The sequence below is a fragment of the Carcharodon carcharias genome, chromosome 25, assembly GCF_017639515.1.
Source record: "Carcharodon carcharias isolate sCarCar2 chromosome 25, sCarCar2.pri, whole genome shotgun sequence".
In the NCBI taxonomy this organism is placed as follows: Eukaryota; Metazoa; Chordata; class Chondrichthyes; order Lamniformes; family Lamnidae; genus Carcharodon; species Carcharodon carcharias.
The window spans coordinates 37,498,761-37,525,407 of record NC_054491.1 but is presented as its reverse complement, the minus strand read 5'-3'; the positions used below and the strand labels follow the sequence as shown (position 1 = coordinate 37,525,407).

At 41.7% G+C, this 26,647-nt stretch overlaps 1 protein-coding gene across 8 annotated transcripts in view; it reads right to left on the bottom strand.

Moving 5' to 3' along the window:
- The window catches only part of fam118b (family with sequence similarity 118 member B), a 40,446-nt gene extending 14,114 nt beyond the window's left edge, over positions 1-26,332 (bottom strand). For 3 of the 8 annotated variants that reach the window (XR_005941397.1, XM_041174550.1, XM_041174557.1), the window contains exons 1-4: positions 26,262-26,332; positions 11,241-11,328; positions 4,872-5,124; positions 1,000-1,227 (exon numbers count right to left, since the gene is read on the bottom strand). Coding sequence is in view for 7 of the 8 variants with exons in the window: in XM_041174550.1 (XP_041030484.1) it covers positions 1,000-1,227; positions 4,872-5,124; positions 11,241-11,305 (546 nt within the window). In the remaining variant the exon portion in view is untranslated. Of the gene's footprint in view, positions 1-999; positions 1,228-4,871; positions 5,125-11,240; positions 11,329-12,744; positions 12,992-17,769; positions 17,788-19,324; positions 19,338-26,261 lie in introns of those variants that run through there. The other 5 variants (XM_041174554.1, XM_041174553.1, XM_041174556.1 and 2 more) reach the window with 5 other exon arrangements.
- Positions 26,333-26,647: the final 315 nt, after the last annotated feature.

Genomic DNA, 26,647 nt, shown 5'->3' with positions numbered 1-26,647 from the left:
GAACCAAAAACAGCAAGGTGAAAGACAGCCTTTACCAACCTGACTAAAACTGAGAACAAAAGGTAAATAAAAAATGTTACCAAGGCTGAGACACCTGTTGCGACTGTAGAATTCTCTCTTTTATTATGTTCTTTTGTTTCTCATCATACTTCTCCAGAGTTGTGCTGATGTTGGCAATTTCCTAACCGTTCCAAAGCTATCTCCAATTGCCCAATTATAGTACTTTTACGCCTTGGAATGTGTGTGGATGGTGTGAGGAAGGGACTTCATGGACTAGTTCAGCACAGAATGAGGCCATTTGGTAAATCGATCTGTGCTGGATCTTTCAAAGAGGAATCCAATTAGTGCCACTCCCTCCTCACATCCCTACAATCATTTCTCCTTCAAATATTCCTCCAGTTCCCTTTTGAAGACTACTACTGAATCTGTGTCCACAACCTATCAGACAGTGCATTCCAAATCCCAAAAACTCATTGCGTGAAAATTGTTTTCCTCATGTCACCTCTAGTTTGTGTTCCAGTTACCTTAAATCTGTACCCTCTGATTATTAACGCTTCAGTCTTCTTTGATCCAAGGAGAGCAAACCCACGTTCTCTAGTCTATCCAGGTAACTGTAATCCCTCACCCTTAGAACCTTTCTAGAAAATCTCTCTTTACCCTTTCCTAAGGCTTCACGTCCTTCCTAAAAAGTGGAGACTACAATTGCAAACACTATTTCTGCTTGGGCCCAAAGTATTCCTTCCTTTTGTGTATACAGTTCTTGCTTATTGGTATACAGAGACCTCATTTTTTTAATAAGGTATGGGGAGGGTTCTCACTTAATATTGCGATTATAGGGCAGAATCACATTTCTGTGCAATCACATGCATCCGACTAACTGGCTTTAGCATTTGTATATGGCTTCAACTTCAAAACATTGAACATCCCTGAGCTAGGCCACTGTGAGTTGACACAAATTGTCAACATTTTGTAAACAAGACAGCATTCCATCCTCTTTACCTTTTTCTCATCCGTGAGGTCTAAGGACTCTAATTGCGTTCCTTGGTGAGCTCCGTAGATTTCAACAAGATTGTCAAAGTTGGTGGTTAAAACCAGGGTTCCATTTTCCATCAGCTTCAGGACTGATTGCAAAAGGTGCTTCCCAACATCATCCATCTTGGATTCGAGGTCATCGAAAACCTCATACAAACAGTCCTTGAAGAAGGTTGATCGAACATTGCTAGTGCGCTATGGGGATTGAACAGATTCAGTGAATGCAGTCGTACATCAGAACATAAATCAAGCACACAGGTTGCAACGAAGCCTCAAATACTCCATAGGACTCACAAAATATTTGTCTCAAAGAAAATCTCACTTCTCACTTAAAGGAAAATATTAATGTTTAGTGTGGGAAGGAGGTAGAAAAGAAGAAATGGAAAGTGTGTATGAGAGAGAATGAGATTGCAAGAGATCAAATAAGAGATCAATAATGCCCTAAAACTGCTGATTTAATGGCAAATTTAAGCAATCTTGCAACACTCATACTAATTCTGTTTCATAAATAATTTTAACTGAGCAAGCTAAATCCCTCTTGTGCAATTAACTCAAATACAGCTTTTTACAACTCCAATTTGTGATAGAAGTTGTTCTTTTCAAAATCCAGTAGCTTTCTTGCAAGAGGTTCTGATATTTTGCACTGCATGAAGCTCGGAGGATGAATAAGTCGAATGAGTCAATATTTAGTCATTTTTTTTGTTAACAAAAACAAACTTCAATCAGAGAGCCCAGACACAAGAGTGCAAGGTGATTGGCAAGTGGTGGGAGAGTGTTTTTTTTTAAATCCTGATCAGGGACAAAACTTAAGTTTATTTAGCTAGTCATTTAATAAACCCAAGGATGTCAGAGTACCTCAGTCCCGCTGAATGTACATTCTGTGCCATGTGGGAACTTCAGGATGCTTCCAGTCAGGTGTGTACGTGTATGTGTCATCAGTTGGAGGTGGTCAAAATCTGAGGTTCAGAACTTGAGCAGCAACTGGCATCACTGTAATGCATCCATGAGGTGGAGAAATGTGAACATTAAGTTCCAGGAGGTGGTCACCCTGCAGCTTTACAGAGCTCTGAGCAGACAGAGAAGGAAAGGCCTTAACTGCCAGACAGGCAAGGAGGACCAGGCAGTAGTGCAGAATTTCTGAGTGCATCTTGTTCTCTAACTTATATTGAATACTGGTGAGGATGATGGTTCCTCTGGACAGTACAGTCACAGGCAAGGCTGAGGCACCATAGGGTTCAGCTGTACACAAGTGCAGGAGAAATGTCAGAATATCAAGTGATAGGGAATTCAATAGTTAGGGGAACAGGCAGGTGATTGTGTGGTCACATACGTGACCCCAGGATGGTATGTTGTCTCCTGTTGCCAGAGTCAAGAATGTCACTGAGCAATTGCAAAACATTTGAGAGGGTGGGTGGGGAGAACATTTGAGAGGAGGATGAACAGCCAGAGGTCATGGTCCATATCAGTATCAATGGCATAGATAGAAAGGAAGATGAGGTCCTGCAGGCAAGTTTGAACTAGGAAAGAAAGTTAAAAAGCAGGACCTCACAAGGTAGTATCTCCAGATTTGTCCAGTGCCAGACGCTAGTAAATACAGGAATAGGAGGATAGAACAGATGAATGAGAGGGTGGAGAGATGGTGCAGGAGGGAGGGTTTTAGATTTCTGCAGAGGTAGGGCTTGTACAAGTCAGATGGGTTGCAGCTACTCAGGCTGAGACTAATATATTGGTGAGGAGGTTTGCTAGTGCTGTTGGGGAGGGTTTAAACTAACTTGACAGGGAATTAGGAACCTGAGAGTAAATTCAGGAAGGAAAGAAGTGAAGAAATGGAAGGCAGGAAATTAGCAAGCAAGAATGGAAAGCAGACGAAGCAAAGACTAGAAAATAGACAAAGGAATCATTCAGTAATTAGTGGTATATAGTTAAATTCAAGGGGTTTAGTGAGTAAGGGAAATAAGCTGACGGCACAGATATACTTGGAAGTATGATGTCATAGCTTTCACTGCAAGATAGTTTAAAGAGCAGCACTGGCAGCAACATTCCTGGCTACAAGGTTTTCAGATGGGTTAGAGGGGCAGAGAAAAAAAAAGAATGGATGGTTGCAAAATTGGTTAAAGAAACAATCACAGCTGTGAGGAAGAATGATATGCTAGAAGAATCATCAAATAAGGACATTGGGAATTGAACTGAGGAACAAAAAAAAAAGGGCAAATCACATTGCTGGGAGTATACTATAGACCGTCAAACAGTCAGAGGGAAAGAAGAGCAAATGTGTAAGCAGATTGCTGAGAAATGCAGAAACAATTAGACAGTAATAGTCAGGAATGTACTTGGAAGGTGATTGGTCCTTGCTGAGTCAGACAAAGAAAATTACACCAAAAAGTACAAATGAGAATGGTGCTAAATAGAGGCAAGAAAAATATATATTTTTCAATTTATAAACAAAAATATACATGGGTGTGTTACTGAGTATATAATAAATACAAATATCTGGATGTTTAAGGGACCACCTGTCATTTGAACACCTGTGTGAAAACTGGTCGCAAATGATCCTGGATCAGATTAAATTTATTTGTTAGGAAAAACCCATCAACCCCAAATAAATGACTTCTTAGTCATGCGAGATTTGGTAATCCTTTTACTGGAGTAGTTGCCGATGCCAGAATCATAATAAGTCTTGCGTGAAGGCCAGACCTAGTGATGCCCCAACCCATTAAACCACAGGCAATGAGTCATATGATTCACCATACGTCTAGAACTAGGGGTCACTGTTTAAAAATAAGGGGTCGCTCATTTAAGACAGAGATGAGGAGCAATTTTTTCTCTGAGGCTCATGAGTCTATGGAACTCTCTTCCTCCAGCAGAAGCAGAGTCTTTGAATATTTTTAAAGCAGAGATAGGTAAATTCTTGATAAGTAAGGGGATGAAAGGTTATTGAAGGGAGGCAGGAGGTTACAATCAGATCAGCCATGATCTTATTGAATGGCGGAGCAGGCTCGAGGGGCCGAGTGGCCTACTCCTGCTCCTAATTCATAAGTTCGTATATGGTCAGCCCTTGATTCCATGTGCCACTCTGTGCAGGTGCTAAGTGCAGAGAAGGCACTTCGCTACAAGATGGCATAGATGGTTTATAATACTCCATTCAGGTACTTTTTGCTTCCCAATATTGAAGAGCAAGAGGAAGGTGCAGTGCTGAGTCACAGCTCGATGTGGATGAAGGCCCAGAGACACAGAATAATAAGTTTGCCTAGTACTAAAGGGCAAGGGAAAATGGGCCACAAATGAAATCATTAGCAACAGTACTTAAATATGGAAAAGATAACGAATGGAAAGATAACAGTGTGCAACCAATAACAGTAAAGCAGCGGACTGGAATGTGAAACAGATCCATGTCAGTGTTGGTAATGAGACAAAGAGATTAGAGCCACTGCCAATTATGGTTGCTGTACAATAACCAACAGTACTGGAGCAGGTCTGTACTAGGGACAGATCATGTGGATGCTAAACCTATATTAACAACAATTCGAAGCACAATGGCACTGGTTCTGAATGGCTGATTTTTAGTGGGTGAGCTAAAGCACAAATGTGTTCATGGAGCCAGATATACAGGGTGTTTCAGCACTTCACTCCTATAACTATAAAAGCACATTGTAATACACTCTTCCAACTGGGATTGGCTGCACAGAAATATTGATATAATTAGTCTACAGCCAAAAACAATAAAAGCCGGATTTCAGGTAATTTGAAATTACTGATCTATGACCCATGACAGTTGTCACACTGCGCTGGGTCATTCTTTACCAAAATTGCTAATTACAGGCTACTAAAAATTCACTTACTGGTGAAAGTTTCTGTATCAAGTCATGTGCCACATGCACAAGATTCTTATCTTCATGGAGGGATTTTTGGAATCTTTTGTTCTCCTCCTCCTCAAGGAGGTCAAAGTCATTAGCAGCATCTAGCAAAGCCTGAATGAGTCCTTTCCAGGATTTGAGTGCGGGGACCTGTGGTGCTACAGCAGCGCTCACACCGGTTCCAATCACCAACACCAAGTCCTGGGGTTTCTTCGTCTTCAAACTGGGCAAAAGCTTCCTGGTGGATAGATTTCTGTTGTTACATTTCTTTCATGATTGTAAACATTTTAAATTTTACTGATAATAAACAGAACTTAAATGAATTCTGATATAAAGTCTGTTACATTCAACAGAACAGCTAAATGGAACAAAAGAAAAATACTATGGATGTTGAAGATAAAAACAGAAATTGCTGGAAACAATCAGTAAGTCAGGTTGCACAAATGCAAGAGAGAAAAACAGTTAATGTTTCAGTTCGTTGACCTTTCATCAAAACTGGAAGAAGTTAGAGGTTTACAAATTTATAAGCAAGGGCAGAGCCAGGGAAACTCCGATTGGGTCGAAGGTAGGAGTGATTAAATGATAAAAGAGATCAAATGATAGAAGAGATCATAGCACAGGACAAAATGGAGTAGTAATGGCACAGGAAACGAAAGATGGGTCCAGAAGAGGTATAAATACAGCCGAATTATTACCAGCACCTGTTGTCTGAAAAATGGGAGTTTGGTTGTGAAGGGAAAATCATGAAGTCGCAAATGAAAAATAAATGGAATACTGTGACACTTAAATTAAGTCCCACACAGACATCCTTACCTCACATAAACAATTTACAACAATTTGTTTTTTCTTCAAAAATATACATCTTGCTGCCAATTCATTTTTAAAAATCCAAGGAAAATTTGGTTCCAATATCTACATCCTCAAACCAGTGTTTTTAACTGCAATGTGATTATATTTTGCAACATACAAAAGATTCAGAAATACTAAACAATGGCAATTAGTTGCAGCCAACTCATAAACCTGTTAGGCCTGTTTTGTGTTCCAATTACGGAGTTATTCTCCTTACAAACCTGAGGCTTTAGGCCCAGCTTTGTGTTCAGTGCCCAATTGTTACATTGATTGTTGCAGTGTGTGTATAGAAAATCAAAACCACAGCCTCTATTAACACTGTTGTAAGGCACAGTGTTCACAATCGAAACAGTAGCTATTTATAAAAGCATGACACAGAATCATGTCACTTTTCCAACCAGTCTGTCAGGGTCTACTGTTCATGTGAACAAATAGTTCAAATAATTTCAACATCTTTGTTTTTTAGCTTTTCTCTCCCAACCACTGTCTCATCAATGTTACAACCCTTCCACTCAAAATCAGCCCTTCCTTCAGCCCTTCCTCCACGATACATTAGTCTGCCATCACCTCCTCCTCAACTTTGGTTTGGAGCTCTATCATTTGAGCTCCTATCACTTCCTACAGATAATGTTTGCTTGAGTCAACTCAACCTGGTGCTCAAAACTCCTACATCTTGTAGGAATTACACTCCACTGATCCATGCTGACATATCACTGTGCCTCGCTATGCTCATATTTCTGGGTTAGTTTATTGTATGCTATGGTTGACATTACTCACAAGAGATAAAAACAAAAAAACTGCGGATGCTGGAAATCCAAAACAAAAACAGAATTACCTGGAAAAACTCAGCAGGTCTGGCAGCATCGGCGGAGAAGAAAAGAGTTGACGTTTCGAGTCCTCATGACCCTTCAGCAGAACTTGAGTTTGAGTCCAAGAAAGAGTTGAAATATAAGCTGGTTTAAGGTGTGTATGTGGGGGGCGGAGAGATAGAGAGAGAGAGAGAGAGAGAGAGAGAGAGGTGGGGGTGTGGTTGTAGGGACAAACAAGCAGTGATAGAACCAGATCATCAAAAGATGTCAATGACAATAGTACAATAGAACACATAGGTGTTAAAGTTAAAGTTGGTGATATTATCTAAACGAATGTGCTAATTAAGAATGGATGGTAGGGCACTCAAGGTATAGCTCTAATGGGGTTTGTTTTTTTTTACCCTCCCTGTCGCTTGCCATTTTAACACTCCACCCTGCTCTCTTGCCCACATGTCTGTCCTTGGCTTGCTGCATTGTTCCAGTGAAGCCCAACGCAAACTGGAGGAACAACACCTCATCTTCCGACTAGGGACTTTACAGCCTTCCGGACTGAATATTGAATTCAACAACTTTAGGTCATGAGCTCCCTCCCCCATCCCCACCCCCTTTCTGTTTCCCCCTTCCTTTTTTTTCCAATAAATTATAAAGATTTTCTTTTTCCCACCTATTTCCATTGTATAAAAAAAAATAAAAAAAAACCCCACTAGAGCTATACCTTGAGTGCCCTACCATCCATTCTTAATTAGCACATTCGTTTAGATAATATCACCAACTTTAACTTTAACACCTATGTGTTCTATTGTACTATTGTCATTGACATCTTTTGATGATCTGCTTCTTTCACTGCTTGTTTGTCCCTACAACCACACCCCCACCTCTCTCTCTCTCTCTATCTCTCCGCCCCCCACACACACACCTTAAACCAGCTTATATTTCAACTCTTTCTTGGACTCGAACTCAAGTTCTGTCGAAGGGTCATGAGGACTCGAAACGTCAACTCTTTTCTTCTCCGCCGATGCTGCCAGACCTGCTGAGTTTTTCCAGGTAATTCTGTTTTTGTTTTTACTCACAAGAGTATCAATTAGTTTACTTAGCACCTCCTTTCCAAGACCTAATATTGGTCTTGGGAAATTTTACTTTGACTAACCCAGTGACATACTCTCGACTTGAGATTTTCCCTCCAATCCTGTGAAGCACATAAGCGCCTCACATCCAAAATTGGCAACTTACAGGAGAAACCATGGAAACAAAAGCCATGTTATGCCCTTTGCACTGCAGAAAACTGGCACTTCGACATCCCCTAGACATCCAGTTGGTCAAGGCAGAAATACATTGTAACGGAGAGATAATTTCCTACCATCTGGATATTTTGGAGTTGTTTTAAGATTCTTAAAATTCAGTATTTTGTTTGGAGATGGGAGCTCCAATTCATTTTCATTTGGAGTTTAATATCTGAATGTGTGTGACAGAGGGGAGGAAAACCAATACTTGGAAGGTATAGGTGAAAACCAATTCCCAGAGATCACATACAACCATAGAGATGAGCAAATCAGACAACGAAACCTGCTCCCTCTATAACTCATATGCAATAGTCCCTACCATGGACTCTACTCAACCCATTCATTTCCTGAGGGAAGCAATAAACCATAGCTAAAAACATCCAAGATGATAAAGAAAAATTTCTCCTAATCTCTAAGGTACCCATATAAATTTCTAGACCACATATTCAACTTTACCACACGTTATTTAGCTCTAGCCATTTAGACTCCATTTATTTGAATCAGGTGTAGTAGACTTGTTGGCGGGAGTTGTTGGGGGGGTGTGCGGAGGGCAGGAGTAGTGAGTAAATGCTTCCTTTTCAAACTCAAAAGTAAAATATTGTAAAGTCCCACCATGCGTGGGGGTTATGTTCCCGTGAATTCTCGCAAAGGGCAAAATCACGAACAGTGAACATACTTTATAATGGGATTGAATTAGAAAGGTCCCAGTCATCCCAAAATTTGACTTTTTTTTTTATAAAGGAACAGAGGCAAAAAAAAACTATGGTTTGAATAAATTAAAGACAATTTTACAGGAGAAATTGTTTAACAAAGCAAGAAAACAAGAACAATGTAAAATTTGCCACACTTATGCAGTACAAATTACTGTACAGTACTTTATTTGAGAGTGGAAAGAGTGGAAGGAGGGGGTGAAGTGGCTGATGTAGATGTTGATGTGGATAAAAAGAACAATGTTAATCTTGACTGCTCGGCCTTTTGCTTGCCAATTTTAAGTTCTTGGTAAGGAGCAATAGCAGTGCCAATCACTCTACAAAAGGCAATGCTTCTTTCCATGTTTGTATCCATGGTCTGTCAACTGTTTTTCAGATCTTCAACTAATCTTATGAAATCTGCCATCATTTTGATTATGAAACGAGCCTCCTTAGGCTCCTGTTTACTTTCATTTAATTTCATCAGTTCAACCAATTCTTCTGTAGAGAGTTCCTCTTGATGAGACTGAGGCAACTCATCCACTTCATCCATGGCCAGGTCTTCAAATCCCTCCTTACCAACTTATTTTGCCAACTCAACAATCCTGGACACTTTAGCATCCTCATTGGGGAACCCTGTGAAATCATTTACAGCTTCAGGCCAAACTTTTTTCCAGTGGGCATTTACGGCTGAAGCTCTAACTTCATCCCATGAGTCCTTAATTATGCCTATTGCTATAAGGATATTGCACTGATTCCAGCAATCATGGACTGTGGTTGAAGGGTCTGCTTCCTGAAGATGAAGGATGTGGCTGAAACTTCTCCGGGTGTAGTGAGCCTTCAAGGACACAATGACCCCCCTGGTCCACTGGCTGAATAAGTGGGGTTGTATTTGGGGGTAAAAACAAAATGTCAACATCTGGATGATTCTCTACAAAAGAGTGTGGATGTCCAGGTACATAATCGAGGATAAGTGAGACTTTGAAAGACAGATTCTTTTCCCTCAAATAAGCCCTACCCTCTGGCAGAAAGCAATTCTCAAACCAGTCTTCAAATACCACTGCTGTAACCCAGGCATTGCTGTTAGCCTTCTAAGAGACTGACAGATGAGATTTAATTTTCCCTTTAAAAGCTCAAAGGTTTTCTGATCTATAAACCAGCATTGGTTTACAATTAAAACCAACCACGTTGGCACATAGCAGAAGTGTCAATCTGTCCTTTGCTGCTTTAAACCCAGGAGCTGTCCTTTCTTCTTTGGATATGCAAGTCCTATTTGGGACCTTCTTCCAGAACAGGCCAGTTTCATCTACGTTAAAGACCTGCTCTGCCTGGTAGCCTCTCTCCTCAGTGTAGTCCTGCAACACCTTGGGAAACTCTCCTACCGCTGCATGGTCAGCTGATGCAGCCTCCCCCACCAACTTCACATTATGCAGCCCAAAATGCTTTTTAAAGCAATTAAAACCATCTTGTACTGGCTGAGAATCCTCTGGAAGGCAAAGGAGAGGCACCTCCTGCGCCACCTTCATCACCACTATTATCACCAGTGACACCAGCACAACCCTCTTTACTACTTTTTAATGCACTGGAACAATTCAAGTGCCTCATTTCGAATGACTGGATCATTAACTCGGGTCCTCCTTTGATGCTGCCCCTCTATCCACATGTTTAGTAATTTCTCCATTTCCTCTAAGTGTGGATCTCTCCTGCTCACAAAAGTTATCTTGGCAGTACAGCAATCAAAAACACTAACACTGACCCTTATTTTTTCTTCAGACTGTCTAGCGTACCCAATTATTGATTCATTGACACTGTATTCCCTGGCCAACATGGTAGCACATGTACCATTTTTCAGTCTAAGATTGTGACTTTTTCTGCAAGTGTGATCACTTTCCTGGGACATATTTTGCTTGGCTCTGACTCACTCATGTTTAGTAAAGTGTTGTACTGTACCTGTACAGTAAAATACTGGTCAGGAACAACAGTATCCAGTAAATCACAGCAACCCAGTACAGTTACAGATGAGCATGTGCAGTGCTCACTTCCTACTGGGGGAAATACCCCACATAAACCTTGGTTTTTCTATCTTCAAAGTGCCAGTTTTTCTTTATTTCAGGACCAGTATATGTTCAGGTACAAACCTTTAATGTTTAAATCGCGGACAGACAAAGAACCGTAGAACCATAGAAAAGTTACAACACAGGAGGCCATTCGGCCCATCTTGTCCATGCTAGTGAAGATTTGGGGCTGCAACGAGCGATCATGTGTGCGAGGACTTTTGGGCAGGTAAATGCATTTGCGAATGGCAGGACTTTACTGTAACAATAGAAATTTTCCTGCAGATCCATCTGAGGGAGCTGATTTAGATTATCCTTCTGTGCATGACCCTGCACAGAAGCAGAGATCAAAAGAAACACAGGAGTGCAATGCAAAAAGCTAGTTTGTTAAAAAAAAGGCCCATGGATGTGCCCAAATGTTAATCTTTCAAAGACATAAAAAGCTCTGTTGGTGGGTTACACCCTACATTAATGTATTTTTTTGCTTTTAGATAGTGCTCTACTAACTATACAATTTCTGTTTATAATTTTAGATATCTGGATTCACCATTAGTTTCTTACATCAAACAATACATTTTTTTTTAAACCTCGAAACAGGCTGCTTGTAGAGTCACTTGGAAACACAAGATAATAATTGCATCAGTTGGACGTCATTACAAAGTGAATACCCTACCTGCATTTTTTGGCTGATGGCGCTCCATCCTTTGCATTCGAACCTTGCCTCTGTTGAGATGCCATCCAGCTTCTGGGACATAGAGAAACTGTAAAGTTAGGGAGTTAGATAATGTTTCAAAAATAAGGAATGATGCTGAAACTTCTCAAAGTCAATACATTTAACTTGCGCCAATAAACATTTCCATCAGTCCTTCTAAAATGCCACAGGCTGAATTTTGGAACTATCATGTCTCCAGCTACTGCTTTGCTGACTCATTGCAAAATTTCTGAGACATAAGCAAAATCATATTTAAGTGCACGAGCTTGTCACAGAGATGCATCCCTGGCTACTTGTCCAAAAGATAAACCTGACTGACCAAACAGTCTTTCGAGTGCAAAATACCTAAGATTGTGTAAAAAGAAACTGCGAAATAGCATAACAGCAAAGCTGCTTAAAATATTAAAGGGTTAAAGGCTTTCTGACAGTACATTATTAAAACAGAAAAACAACAATTTCTATTTCACTATGACAAGAAGATACAGAAGATGACCTTCTTGCAGTGATTCCCTCAACACGTAGATGTGAGACATGAGATTGCAGACCAGGCAGTTCCCTAATGAAGGGGCAGGAGGAAAGGCAGTCATCACTTTTCGTCTCTTACACACCTTCCCAACAACCAGATTCAGGTAAGCAATAGCTGAGAATTGGAAACAGCCACCTGGACTCTCAGCCAAAAAAAGTGTGTGATGGGGGGAAAAACAGAAAAGAGAGAAAGTAACTTCCATAAAGAATAATGGATAACCATATCAGTCAAGGCTCAGTTGATAATACTGAGTCAGAATGTTGTGCTTTAAGGCCCACTCCAGGGGCATGAGGATAAAATCAAGGCTGCCATCATTCAGATGAGATGTTAAACTAAAACTCTGTCTACCCTCATAGGTGGATGCAAACGATCCCATGCCACGATTTTAAAGAGTTGGGGAGTTCTCCTTTGCCCTGACCAATATTTATCTCTCAACCAACTTCATTAAAGAGATTATCTATTCATACATCTCATTGTTGTTTGTGGGTACTTGCTGTGCACAAATTGGCTGCCAAGCTTCTTCTATTACACCAGTGACTACACTTCAAAAGTCCTTAATTCGCTGTAATGTGCTTTGAAACATCCCAAGGGGCGCTATATAAAGGAAAGCTCTTTCTTTAACCTGGTAGGAGTTCGTGTTGCATGGTCGATCTCATTGAGGAGTTTAAAACATGAGGGAAACAAAGCTTTGTCATATTAAGTACATTTCCTTGTTTAAGGCCATTAACTTTAAAAAAAAACATGGCTTTGGTTTTAACAGTAAACTCAAGATCAAAGCAGAACAGCTTTTATATTGGTTCCAACCCCTTTTTGTGTCCTGAGTGTTCGAGTATGCTGCACTTTGCCATGAACCTGTTTGAACACAGAATTCCATCACAAGTCAAGTTTCTAGTTTCAGTATGTGGTCAACAAAAAGAAAATAGAGAAAGAACCTCTCACCAGTTGGCTGATGATTGCCTCTGATTGGCCAGCTCAGAGCTGCACTGGCAGTCGCTTTGGCACAGGTCACCTACCCACTCTCTTGGCTGCATTCAGCATGTGGCTCATGGAGAAAATAACATGAAGGTGGGAAAGAGAGAGGTGGATAACACAAAAATACCAGCAGTACAAAAATAAAGAACTTTTCATACAATACAGGAGCAAAGCAAGAAGCTTTGATATTTTCCTAAGTCAATATTTAGTGAGATAGTGGTTATACCACGTATTAACCAAATTACACTTTGCTTAGGCTGCATAAACAAACATTTTGTTTGTCTTTGATACAGAAAAAAATTATGCATGTCCAAATAAAACTACAGCTGGAAAATTCTAATCAGAAATTATCAAAAAAGCCTAAATCAGCTTTCAGCTTTAAACAAGGCTGTAAAACAAGGCAGACTCATCAACTCGCAAATAACATTCGTGCTTATCCTTCCATAAAGCGGTTAGTTCAAGTTAATCAACTAGGACAATGGAAAGTTTTACTCATGGAACAATGCATATCCAATTGCAACAATTTTTATAACCACCCCACTTACATGACAATGGGTAGAAATTAAAGGGGCACTGTCTTTATTACAAGACTTTGCACAGGTTTTGTTTTTCTCTTGGGAAGGAGAAGAGAAAAAGGTATCAAATAAGGGCCTGAATTTACCATAACCACAACATATCCTAATGCATTTTACAGCCAAAGAAGTATTTTTGAAGTGTATTTGCAGCAATCACAGAATCAACAGGTAGGCTATCATTCATACCGATATTGCAGAGTGGTTTTCTCTAAAGGCATTTGGACACAACAGAAAGATCTTCACAGGGCATTTAACCCATGCCAAACCTGAGATGGAATGCTTGACAGGGCAGTGCAGAGAAGGTTTTACTGTGTATTACTCTCAGTACCTGGCAGCGCTTGACACTACTACTGGTGACAAACATGTTCAGTTTCCTTTCTCTATTTAGTTTGTTGTGGAAGAAATGTAAGACACTACTGCCAGTGCATTTGCTCAGTGTACAGACTGCCCTCCACTGTGAGTCACTATCCAGTGGGGTGGTATGCAGGGTGAATCCTGCTTGCAGGGCCCACAGAATGAGCAAGCTGGTGTTGTTTGCTTGAAGGTGTCTGAAGTCCCAAGCGGTGGGTAGCACTGCCGCTGCTCAAGTGGGAAGGTTACACATTCAGATCCCCTTGCTCACAAGCCAGCATATGACCAGGCCCTGCGGCAGTACAATTTTCCTGTGCACAAATTGGCCATCAGGATTTTTTCTAATACAACAGGATTACACTTCAAAAAGTACTTAATTTGCTGTGAAACACTTTCAGTCAGAGTAGACAGGGGCTGGACAGGGTAGATGAGGAGAAACTGTTCACATTGGCAGAAGGATCAAGAATGAAAGGGCACTGATTTAAGGTAATAAAAACAGAAAATGCTGGAAAAACTCAGCAGGTCTGGCAGCATCTGTGGAGAGAGAAACGTTAGAGTTAACGTTTTGAGTCCATATGACTCTCCTTCAGAGCTTAATGATTTAAAGGTAATTGGCAACTGAGGTAATGGCAACATGAAGTGAAACTTTTTCACACAGCAAGTGTGAAATCTGGAATGCACTGAGAGTGTGGCAGAGGCAGATCCAATTGAGGCGCTCAAGATGAAACTGAGTTGTTATTTGAAAAGGAGTTACAAGGAGTTACAAGGAGAAAGGGGGGGGCGGGGATGGCATTAGGTGTATTACTCATTCGGAGAGCAGGCACAGACATGATGGGCTGAATGGCCTCCTTCTGCGCTGTAAAAATTCTGTGATTTGAATCTTTTATCATTGTGAAACTAGAAATTTCTGTTAGCAGCTTTTCATCAGCAAATTAAACCAGGGTTGAACACATCTTTACTGGTCACAATTAGAGAACTCTGGAGTGGTGTCAAATGCAAATATATCTGCAGGAGCACCAAAAGACCATTAAAACAGGTTACAGGCAGCATTCTCTGTCTTTCTGTAGGAGGAAAAGGAGAACCATTTAAAACCTGGAACGTGCACGTTACTGAACGCAACCCAAAATAAAATGTTTATGTTTGATTTAAATGTGGAAGCTGATTTCTGAGGGAAAAAGCAAAACTGTGTATAACAATCTTTATGGGGAGTTGAAGGCATAGTGGCAATGTCACTGGACCCAAACTAATGCTCTGAGTCACGGGTTCAAATCCCACCATGATATGGAATTTAAATTCAATTAGTAATTCCAGAACTGAAACTATCATTGATTGTCATAAAAACCCATCTGATTCACTAATGCCCTGTAGGGAAGGAAAGCTGCCATCCTTACCTGGTCTGGCCTACATGTGACTCTGTGCTGCTCTGCAGTAAGACGAAATGCAAAGTTATAAATTAGAAAAGTTGATGAGAATTGAACCAGGGATAAATCAATTGGGAAAATTAATTGACAAATAGGCTAGCAGTAGCAGACATTTAAAATAATAATCAAGAATGCCCCAGATAAATATATAATGCCAAATATATAGCCTATAATGACATAGTTGATAAATAAAGAAATTTGGGTAAAATTTAAGCTAAAGCAAAAGGCTTGTACTATGTACACGGAAAAAGGAAAGGATGACAAAAGTGAATATAAAGAAATTAGGAATTAAGTTAACAAAATTAGGAAAACAAAGAAATTATGAAATTAGATCAAGGAATATAAAAATAGTAAAGCATCCTGGACGCAAATAATAGAAGTAAAATTAGGATAAGTATAGGGGCCATAAGTAGGATAAGTATGGGGTTCCTAAGTATAATAGATACACATGACAAACTCATAATTAATTAAAACAAAATGGCAGAAATATTAAATTACTTTGTCTTGGTATTTACCAGGCAAACTGGCAAGGTAGACATGACATTAGAAGAAAAGAATCAAAACGGATATAAAGACATGAGGCAGGAAGCAGAGGGTGATGTTAGGGAGATGTTTATGTGACTGAGAGTCTGTTTCCAGCGAGGTTCCGCAGGGCACGGTGCTGATGCCCTTGCTGTTTGTGGTGTACACAAATGATTCGTGCTTAAATGTAGGGGGTATGATCAAGAAATTCATAGATGACACGAAAATTGGTAAGGTGGTAAATAGTGAGGAGGATAGCCATAAACTGCAGGAGGATATCAATGGACTGGTCAGGCAGGAAGAGCAGTGGTAAATGGAATTCAACCTGGAAAAGTGTGAGGTAATGCACTTGGGGAGGGCTAACAAGGCAAGGGATTACATTATGAATAGTAGGAGCCTGGAAAGTACTGAAGATCAGAGGGACCTTAGTGCGCATATCCATAGATCCTTGAAGGTAGCAGGGCAGGTAGATAAGATGGTTAAGAAGGCACAAGGGATACTTGCCTTTATTAGCCCAGGCACAGAATACAAAAGGAGGGAGGTTATGCTGAAACTGTATAAAACGTTGGTCAGACCACAACTGGAGTACTGCATGCAGTTTTGGTCACCACATTATAGGAAGGATGTGATTGCAGAGGAGAGGGTGCAGAGGAGATTTACCAGGATGCTGCCTGGGCTGGAGGGTCTGAGCTATGAGGAAAGGTTGGATAGGCTGGGGTTGTTTTCCTTGGAGCAAAAAAGGTTGAGAGGGGACCTGATAGAGGTGTATATGAATATGAGAAGCAAAGAAAGGGTGGATAGGAAGGCGCTTTTTCCATTAGTAGAGGGGTCAATAACCGGGGGCATAGATTTAAGGTAAGAGGTAGAAGGCTAAGAGGGGAATTGAGGAGAAATTTTTTCACCCAGAGGGTGATGGGAGTCTGGAACTCACTGCCTGAAAGGGCGGTTGAGTCAGAAACTCTCGTAACATTTAAGAGATATTTAGATATACATTTGTGTTACCATAGTCTCTTGGGCTATGGGCCAAGTGCTGGACAATAGGATTAGTGTTGTCAGGTCTTTGTTGGCTGGCGTGGACTAGATGGGCCGAATTGCCTCCTTCTGTGCTGTAAATGTCTATGAGTCTATCATTGATAAATTAATTACACTTGAAAAATCATGTTAAATTAGTATAAAACCTTAGTTAGACCACACAGCAACACTGTGAATAGTTCCAATCTCTACATTATAGAAAGGACCTAGAAGCACAAGAGAAACTGCAAGAGGTTATATCTCTCAAGAAAAAAGACTGAGGTGGGAAACCTGATAAAAGTGTTCAAGATTATGAAAGGGTTTAGTAGGGTAGAGAAAGAGAAGCTGTTGCTATTTGCAGATGCGACCAGAACAGGAGGCCATAAATATAAGAAAGTCACTAACAAATCCAATAGGGAATTCAGGAGAGACTTCTTTACCCAGAGAGCGGTGAAATGTGGAACTTGCTATAACAGGGAGTTGTTGAGGCGAGTAGCATAGATGCATTTAAGAGAAGGCTAGATAAACATATGAAGGAGAAAAGTATATATGGATATGTTGATGGGGTTAGATAAAGAGGAGTGGGAGAAGGCTCATGTGGAGTTTAAATATTGGCATACACTAGTTGAGCTGAATGGCCTGTTTCTGTGCTGGAACTATTTCAGATAGCAGATGCATTGCAGTAACAAAGATCGGGGACCGAGAGAACAATTTCAGTGTGCTTGTTCCAAAGAACATCAAGCTTCTGCTGAGTCTCAGGACAGCAGCCAAGTAATAGTTGTCTAATAATTTAATTGCCTTTGGGCAATATAAGATAGTGTAACTAACTTATAGTTATCTTATAACTATTGCACTTGCGATGCCAGGGCATACATGGCTATGGGCCTAGTACTGGAAAATGGGATTAGAATAGTTTGACCGGCATAGACTTGATGGGCTGAAGGGCCTTTTTCTGTGCTGTAGACCTCTATGACTCTTGCCCCCACCAAACTCAACAGAATCTGGTAAACTAATGTATCTAGAGTACTTAAACACACTGTCCCTCTTGTTCTGGTTATTACAGTCATGAAATGGACTCATAACTCACTTGCAATGATGTCTACTTCACTTACTGTGATAAACAGTGTAGTAACGAATCCAATAACGTGCAATAAAATGTAGGAAGTCAGGTAAACAGCAACATTACTCTGCAGCAGCAATCAGACTCTGCAATCTCATGCACTTGCATATCAATTGAAGCCATTCTTCTATGGTTAACCAAAAAAATGCAATGAATAAACATGCAGCTTCCGGCTATTCTACCAGCCTGAAGGCTGATCACAATGCAATATGTAAAGGATGAAGCCAACCAAAAAAAGTACTAACACAAAATCAGTAGGAGATAATTACTGTTTTCCAATTATAGTTGTGTTTTCCAATAAAGTACCATTTGAGTGCCTATAAATAATTCCACAATACTTTAGCAAGTCTGTTTCTTATCCAGTTTCCTATCTTTGGTTGACAAATGCAGTCACAGTAAATGGGCATAACAAAACTTGGCAACCACAAGATGAAACAGACTTATACCACATGCAAAAAACACTTCACAGGCCACTAGCTGGAACTAATAGCATAGGTCAGCTGTGGCTCAATTGTAGTTAGGCTACATTCTAGTGCAGTACTGAGTAGCCATCTTTCAGAAGAGAGGTTAAACCGAAGCCCTGTCTGACCTCTCAGGTGGAAAAATCTCATGGCACTATTTCAAAGAAAAGCAGGAGAATTCTCCCTGGTGTCCTGACCAATATTTATCCCCCAACCAACATCAGTAATAAATAGGATATCTGGTCATTGTCACACTGCTGTTTGTGGGAATTACTGCACACATATTGGATGCCACACTTCCTACATTACAACAGTGACTACACTTCAGAAGTGACCATAAAGTGCTTTGGGACATACCAGAGGGACTGTCTATGGATTTTATTGATATGAATTTCCAGAAGGCATTCACTCAGGTTCCACAGAGAGACAACCAAAATGACAGCACATAGAATTGGAGATAACTTAGTAATATGGGTAGAGAATTGGTCATGAGGTAGGAGACATAGAATAAAGGATGTGACTAGTGGTGCCCCTAAGGATCTGTACTAAGGCCTCAGCTTTTCAGTAAATTTATAAATGACAAATTAAATAGGGAGCTACATATCCAAGAGAACACTAAAGTTAGATGGCAAAATTAGTTTATGGGAGTAGAAAGTTGCAAGGGAAAAACTGAAGATGTAAGTGAGTGAGTGAAATAGCAGCTGATGAAATTTACTGTGGGGAAGTGTGAAGTCATCCATTTTGGACACAGAGTGTTTTCTAAATGGTGAGAAATTAAGAACTGCAGAGGAATAGAGAGATTCAGGGGCCCATGTACAGAAAAATCACTGAAAGCTAAATGGACCAGTACAACACGTAATTATCTCAAGGACTGGAATACTAACAGGTAGAGGTAGAAATTATATAAAGCTATGGATTTGGCATAAACAAAAATATCTGGAAAAACTTAGCAGGTCTGGCAGCATCTGCGTAGAGGGACACAGTTAACCTTTCGAGTCCGAATGACCCTTCAACAGAGTTCTGTTTTTGTTTTGGATTTCCAGCATCCGTAATTTTTTGTTTTTATCTTATATGGATATGGCATACCTGGATTACTGTGTTCAGTTCTGGGCACCACATCACTGGCCTTAGAAAGGCTGCAGATTCACTAGATTGATATCGGAGCAAAAACGGATTAAATGATAAGGACAGGTTGTAAAAACCAGAACCATGATCAAGTTCTCCTGGTCCTCACTTTTCACTTCACCAGCCTCCACATTCAAAGGATCATCCTCAGCCATATCAGTTAACCGCAGCATGATGCCACCACCAAACACAGCTTCCTCTCACACCAACCCCCCCCCTCCACCGTCAGCATTCCGTAGGGACCGTTCCCTCCGTGACACCCTGGTCCACTCTTCTATCACCCCAACATCTCATCCCCTTTCCACAGTACTTTCCATGCAATCGCAAAAAGTGTAACACCTGCCCCTTTACATTCTCCCTTCTGACTGTCCAAGGCCCAAACACGCCTTCCAGGTGAAGCAGCGATTCACTTGCACTTCATTCAATTTGGTCTCCTGTATTTCGCTGCTTACAATGCGGTCTCCTCTATATTAGGGAGACTGAACGCAGACTGGGTGACCGCTTTGCAGAACAGTCCACAAGCATGACCAGGCCTTCCTGACGCTTGTCATTTCAATTCACCATCTTGCTTTCATGTCCACATTTCCATCCTTGGCCTGCTGAAATGTTCCAGTGAAGGCCAACGCAAACTGGAGGAACAGCACCTCATCTTCCAATTAGGCACTTTACAGCCTTCCGGACTTAACATTGAGTTCAACAACTTCAGACCATAATCCCTTGCCCTCCATTTTATCATTTTTTTCCCCCAACCCCCTCCCCCACAGGGCCCCTTGTTACTTGCTCTTATGTGTTGCTTTGAGAATGCTGACCCTTATTCTGCTATTAACACATTCTGCTACCTGACCTTTATGCCACTCTTAGTACCTTCTTCAGTCTTTCACACTACCATTAACACTCCCTTTGTCTTGTGTCCATGACATCCTTGTCAAATCTCTCCAGAGCTCCCACATATCCCTGACCTTCTACTTTGCTTCACCACCTCCACCCCCATTTCGTCAGTATAAAATCCATCACATTTCTACCTCTCTTCAGCTCTGAAGAAGAGTCACACAGACTTGAAATGTTAACTGTTTCTCTTTCCACTGATGCTGTCAGACCTGCTGAGTTTTTCCAGCATTTTGTGTTTTTATTGCACAGACCAGGCCTGTACTCCTTAAGGTATACAAGATTAAGAGATGATCCAAATTCAGCCCTTGAGACAATTGAAAGGATTTGATAGGGTTGACAGAGTAGCTGTTTCCCCTGGCAGGAGAGACCAGAACAAGAGGTATAACCTTAAAATCAGAGCTAGGCTGTTCACAGGCAAGGTCAGGAAGCAGGTTTTCATACAAAAGGTAGTGGAAATCTAGAAAAATTCGCTCCCAAATAGCTGTTGGGGCTAGGTCAATTTGAAAATTGAGATGGTTGGAGTTTTGTTAGGTAAGAGTGTTAAAGATTACAGAACCAAGGTGGGGGTATGGAGTTAAGATACAGATTAGCCATAATCTAATTGAATGGTGGAAGAGGCTTGAGGGACTGAATGGCATCCTCCTGTTCCTAGATCCTAAGGTCAACTGTCAGGTCATCATGTTATGTCAGAGTCACCTCCAGATGCTGTTCTTGCACTTTTACAATCAAACATTGTCTCTGTGGCACAAGGAGCCCTGATTTATATGAAGATCCACACAGGCAAACATGTGGATCCCATTTCCCACATCTATATAACTGAAGCCAACTCTCTAACCAAGATACCCCCACCCACCGACCAGTGCATGAGTGATTTGTTTAAGCACATGGGCCCTTTAGTTTTTGCTTGGCCACACACATATGGTAAATTGCAGGGATAACCTATGTGCAACCTGCATGGGAACTTTTAGTTTCCTGCGCAACGTAGAGGGAACATTGCTCCATCTCAGGCAGTCTGTTTACACTGCTAATCTCATGGAACATACACGAGTGGTTTGAGTGCAGTACATCAACATGATGAGACTGAAATCTCAACTTGAGGAAATGTCACATGGTACAGTTCAAAAAGTGAATTTAAAATGTATTTTCAACATAATCAACAGAATCCTTTAATAAGTATTCCAAATGTGCATACAATTAATAGTCCTGGAGTACATCAATTGAATTAGAAAAATTGGATCAACAAATATCATCCATTACATATATAACTCACTAACATATATCATACACCATTCATCCTCTAAATTTGCCACCGGGTATTAAGATTTATGTATACAAATTTCAAGTTCCAAATTACTAGTTTGCTAATAATTATGAAGCACTTTTTCTATGCAGGCTATGAGCAACTTCAGCTCAGTAGTAGCCCTCTTGTTTAAGTCAGAAAGTCGTGGGTTCAAGCCCCACTTGAGAGACTTGACCGTGGATATTTCAATACATCACAGATGGTTTTACTCACAAAAGGTGCTATTAAACCAAAGCCCCATCAGCCTGCTGAGACAGAAGTGATAGATCTCACTGGCAGCATTCATAAAGTTCTTCTGGAAACAGGCCTAGTCATTTGCATCATTTCCATGCATCATATCTAACGGTGGGTAAACTGGCCATCATGCTTGCTTTTATTACACATTGGCAACATTTCAAAAGTAATTCACTGGCTATGAATTGTTTTGGGATGTCCCAAGAACCTTAAAGGTGTGGGTTAACAGTAAAATAAAAAGTGCTGGAACTACATAGCAAGACAATCAAACACTTGCAAAAAGAAAATACTATGACAGTTGCAGTTTGCACCCTTCTTCAAACCAAATGCTTAGGAACCAACATTTAATATTGATATTGAAGCTGTGTTTATCTATAGGGTGCTACTATAAAAGGGCTGAATAATCAATTGAAAGCATTGTATTTTTATTGTTTTAAAACAATAAGATAGAATCCTAATCAATCTCAATTAAAGCAGCACCTAAAGTTACCGTTCATCTAAAGCTTCAAGTGATATCGTGTCCAGAATTTGCCAAGATTATCTAAGAGAACTCCCATAACAGCGAATGAGTTACCACAGTTACAAGATGTACCAACCGAGCAAGCAGTTTTTTTTGCTGCTTTTACTTTAGACAACTAGCTAGTGGCTGATGGGCAATTTCCTCTCCAATGGATGCTTCCCACTGTAGGACAGACAACCTCACAGATCTAGTCCTGAGCACTTACATTCTGGGTCGCTGCAACAAGCGGAGGAACCCGCCCTCACTGCCAAATTTTGCCAAAGCATCCAAGTGTTTTATGGTATGGAGTGCAGCCAGCAGAAAGAGAGAGAAAATCATAGTCTACAACCAGCTGGACATCTGTAGTGGAAAAGATTTCCTGGACAGGTCAAAATGAATCTAAAGTGTAATGGGACCTTTAATTTGCTGTTTCAAAGAAATTCGTTTTTGATCTTTGTCCGTGGGAAAAGCCCAAATTCATATCTGTGATAGGACAAGGGTTTACATAACGGTTATGATCTTCAATGCATAGTAAAAACAATTTTCTTAGGGCTATTTCTGCATCGTAGACACTACAGCTGATTATCAGATTTCCCACACACCAGACAAAACAGACATCGAGCCCTCCACAACATAACCACCACAAGGCCGTCGAGGAATCTTGGTAAAAGCTTATGAATTCATTTTTAAAAGCCTGTTTACATTTGAACTTTCCTGCCTCTAAGCTCAGTCCACCATCTTCACAGGGAAAAAAAAATACACAACATCCTCTTCATTAATTTTATCATTAGAACAAGAGAACTCACTATACATATTTTAAAATGCAATCCACAACATCACAAGACAATACACTACAAATCAACAGATCAAGCAATTAATTAATTTTGCAGCTGACAAAACTGCCATTATGTTTTAGCATATAAAAAAGCTTGAGGCTTTCATTCCTCTCACGACAGTACAAATCCCTCTTTTTCTCAAACCACATTATCTCCCATTTGGTCAACATTTTTACTGTATAATGTGTCTACACTCACGCCTGAGCCAGAAGGTTGTGGGTTTAAATCTCATTCTAAATAACACAGCCTGACACTTCTTAGGATTGTTCTTTTAACAGTTTCCCCTTTAAATAATCAATATCATTCGTCTCAACTCATGGGGTAGTGAGCTCCACATTCTAACCACTGTCTGGGTAAAGAAGTTGCTCCCCGAATTTCCTATTGGAAATATTAGTATCTGATATTTATTGCCCCTAGATTTCCCCACAAGTGGAAACACCTTCTCCAGGTTTACCAAAGGGGTCACCTAAACTCTCCACACGCCTACTCTACTTTCCTGACAGACCCATTAACCCCTGCCCCCATCACCCTCCCCACTCCACAGCCACTCTCCTGACACCCCATCTCAGTCAGTCATCCCATCCAACAGCCACCTTCTCTCCTAAAACTCTCGCCCAACCCCCAACCTTCCTGGCCCCACCCTAATTATCCCCTTTCTCTCTCAAATCTCCCTCCTTACCCCCACTGCCCTTCTCCCTCCCTGCTCCCAATCTCTTGACCACCCCCACGACCCCCTATGTCTCTCCTCCTCCCAGATTCCACTCCACCTGGGATTTCCCCCCCACCGTACCGATCATCCCCAATCTCTCAAGTATTCCCAGACTTCACCGCCTAGTATTCCAAGTTTTCCTGGTTCTCCTTGCCCCGGTTTGCTCGGTCTCCCCGATATTCTTGTCATTCCCACTCCTGCTCCCAGGGTATTCCCAGTCCTCTCGGTTTTCCAGGTCGCCCCAGTATTTTAGTTTATCTCCCCTGAGCATTCCCAGTTTTCCCCCCACCCACCCCCTGGGTTATTCCCAGGTTTTCCCCGTATTTCCCTGTCTATTCCTGGCTTTCGTGCGCTTTTCCCGATATTTCCCTGTCTCTGCCCTTTTTTTCCTGATATTTCCCTGTCTTTTCCCAAGTATTTCCTTGTCTTTTCCTGGTATTTCCCTGTTTGTTTCCTGATATTTCCCTGTCTCTGCCCTGTCTTTTCCCGGTTTACCCATCTTTTCCCAGTATTTCCCTATTTTTTCCTGGTATTTCCCTGTTTCTGCCCTGTTTTTTCCCAATATTTCCCTCTTTTCATGATATTTCCCTGCCTCTGCCCTGTTGTTTCCCGATATTTCCCTGCATCTGCCCTGTTGTTTCCCGATATTTCCCTGTCTTTTCCCGGTATTTCCCTGTCTTTTCCCGGTATCTCCCTGCCTCTGCCCTGTTTTTTTCCCAATATTTCCCTGCCTCTGCCCTGTTTTTTCCCGATATTTCCCTGCCTCTGCCCTGTTGTTTCCCGATATTTCCCTGCCTCTGCCCTGTTTTTTCCCGATATTTCCCTGCCTCTGCCTTGTTGTTTCCCGATATTTCCCTGCCTCTGCCCTGTTGTTTCCCGATATTTCCCTGTTTTTTCCCGGTATTTCCCTGTCTTTTCCCGGTATCTCCCTGCCTCTGCCCTGTTTTTTTCCCGATATTTCCCTGCCTCTGCCCTGTTGTTTCCCGATATTTCCCTGTTTTTTCCCGGTATTTCCCTGTCTTTTCCCGGTATCTCCCTGCCTCTGCCCTGTTTTTTTCCCGATATCTCCCTGCCTCTGCCCTGTTTTTTTCCCGATATCTCCCTGCCTCTGCCCTGTTGTTTCCCGATATTTCCCTGCCTCTGCCCTGTTTTTTTCCCGATATCTCCCTGCCTCTGCCCAGTTTTTTTCCCGATATCTCCCTGCCTCTGCCCTGTTTTTTTCCCGATATTTCCCTGCCTCTGCCCTGTTGTTTCCCGATATTTCCCTGCCTCTGCCCAGTTTTTTTCCCGATATTTCCCTGTCTCTGCCCTGTTGTTTCCCGATATTTCCCTGCCTCTGCCCTGTTGTTTCCCGATATTTCCCTGCCTCTGCCCTGTTGTTTCCCGATATTTCCCTGCCTCTGCCCTGTTGTTTCCCGATATTTCCCTGTTTTTTCCCGGTATTTCCCTGTCTTTTCCCGGTATCTCCCTGCCTCTGCCCTGTTTTTTTCCCGATATCTCCCTGCCTCTGCCCTGTTTTTTTCCCGATATCTCCCTGCCTCTGCCCTGTTGTTTCCCGATATTTCCCTGCCTCTGCCCAGTTTTTTTCCCGATATCTCCCTGCCTCTGCCCTGTTTTTTTCCCGATATTTCCCTGCCTCTGCCCTGTTGTTTCCCGATATTTCCCTGCCTCTGCCCAGTTTTTTTCCCGATATCTCCCTGCCTCTGCCCTGTTTTTTTCCCGATATTTCCCTGCCTCTGCCCTGTTGTTTCCCGATATTTCCCTGCCTCTGCCCTGTTTTTTTCCCGATATCTCCCTGCCTCTGCCCAGTTTTTTTCCCGATATCTCCCTGCCTCTGCCCTGTTTTTTTCCCGATATTTCCCTGCCTCTGCCCTGTTATTTCCCGATATTTCCCTGCCTCTGCCCTGTTGTTTCCCGATATTTCCCTGCCTCTGCCCTGTTGTTTCCCGATATTTCCCTGCCTCTGCCCTGTTGTTTCCCGATATTTCCCTGCCTCTGCCCTGTTGTTTCCCGATATTTCCCTGTCTCTGCCCTGTTGTTTCCCGATATTTCCCTGTCTCTGCCCTGTTGTTTCCCGATATTTCCCTGCCTCTGCCCTGTTGTTTCCCGATATTTCCCTGCCTCTGCCCTGTTGTTTCCCGATATTTCCCTGCATCTGCCCTGTTGTTTCCCGATATTTCCCTGTCTCTGCCCTGTTGTTTCCCGATATTTCCCTGTCTCTGCCCTGTTGTTTCCCGATATTTCCCTGCCTCTGCCCTGTTGTTTCCCGATATTTCCCTGCATCTGCCCTGTTGTTTCCCGGTATTTCCCTGTCTTTTCCCGGTATCTCCCTGCCTCTGCCCTGTTTTTTTCCCGATATTTCCCTGTCTCTGCCCAGTTTTTTCCCGATATTTCCCCGTCTCTCCCCTGTTTTTCCCGGTTTTCCCGGTTACCTCACTCTCCAGATTTTTCTCCGGACGCCGAGCGCGCGCCACCCGCGGACAAACGGCTCGGCAACGGCGGCCGCAACACACGGAGCGGCGAAAACGCGCAACTCAAAACTCAGACCACAAGCTGAGAGCAGCCCAGACACCAGAACACAAAGAAGCTCAAGATTCTGTTCCTTTTTTGCCTGTTTTGCTTTGTACTGTCGACTGTAATTAGCAACTGAGCATTCAGTTGTCACTTAGGAAGGGGGAATGGATCCTGCATCTCAATGAATTCAGCAGCCTAAACTTGTGGAGGTTCTTTACATCCAAATAGTACCAGAAAAATCACAAGGGTCACACAAACAGGCCGAGTTCCAATTTATCCTTATTTCTGAATCAGGCTTCATGCA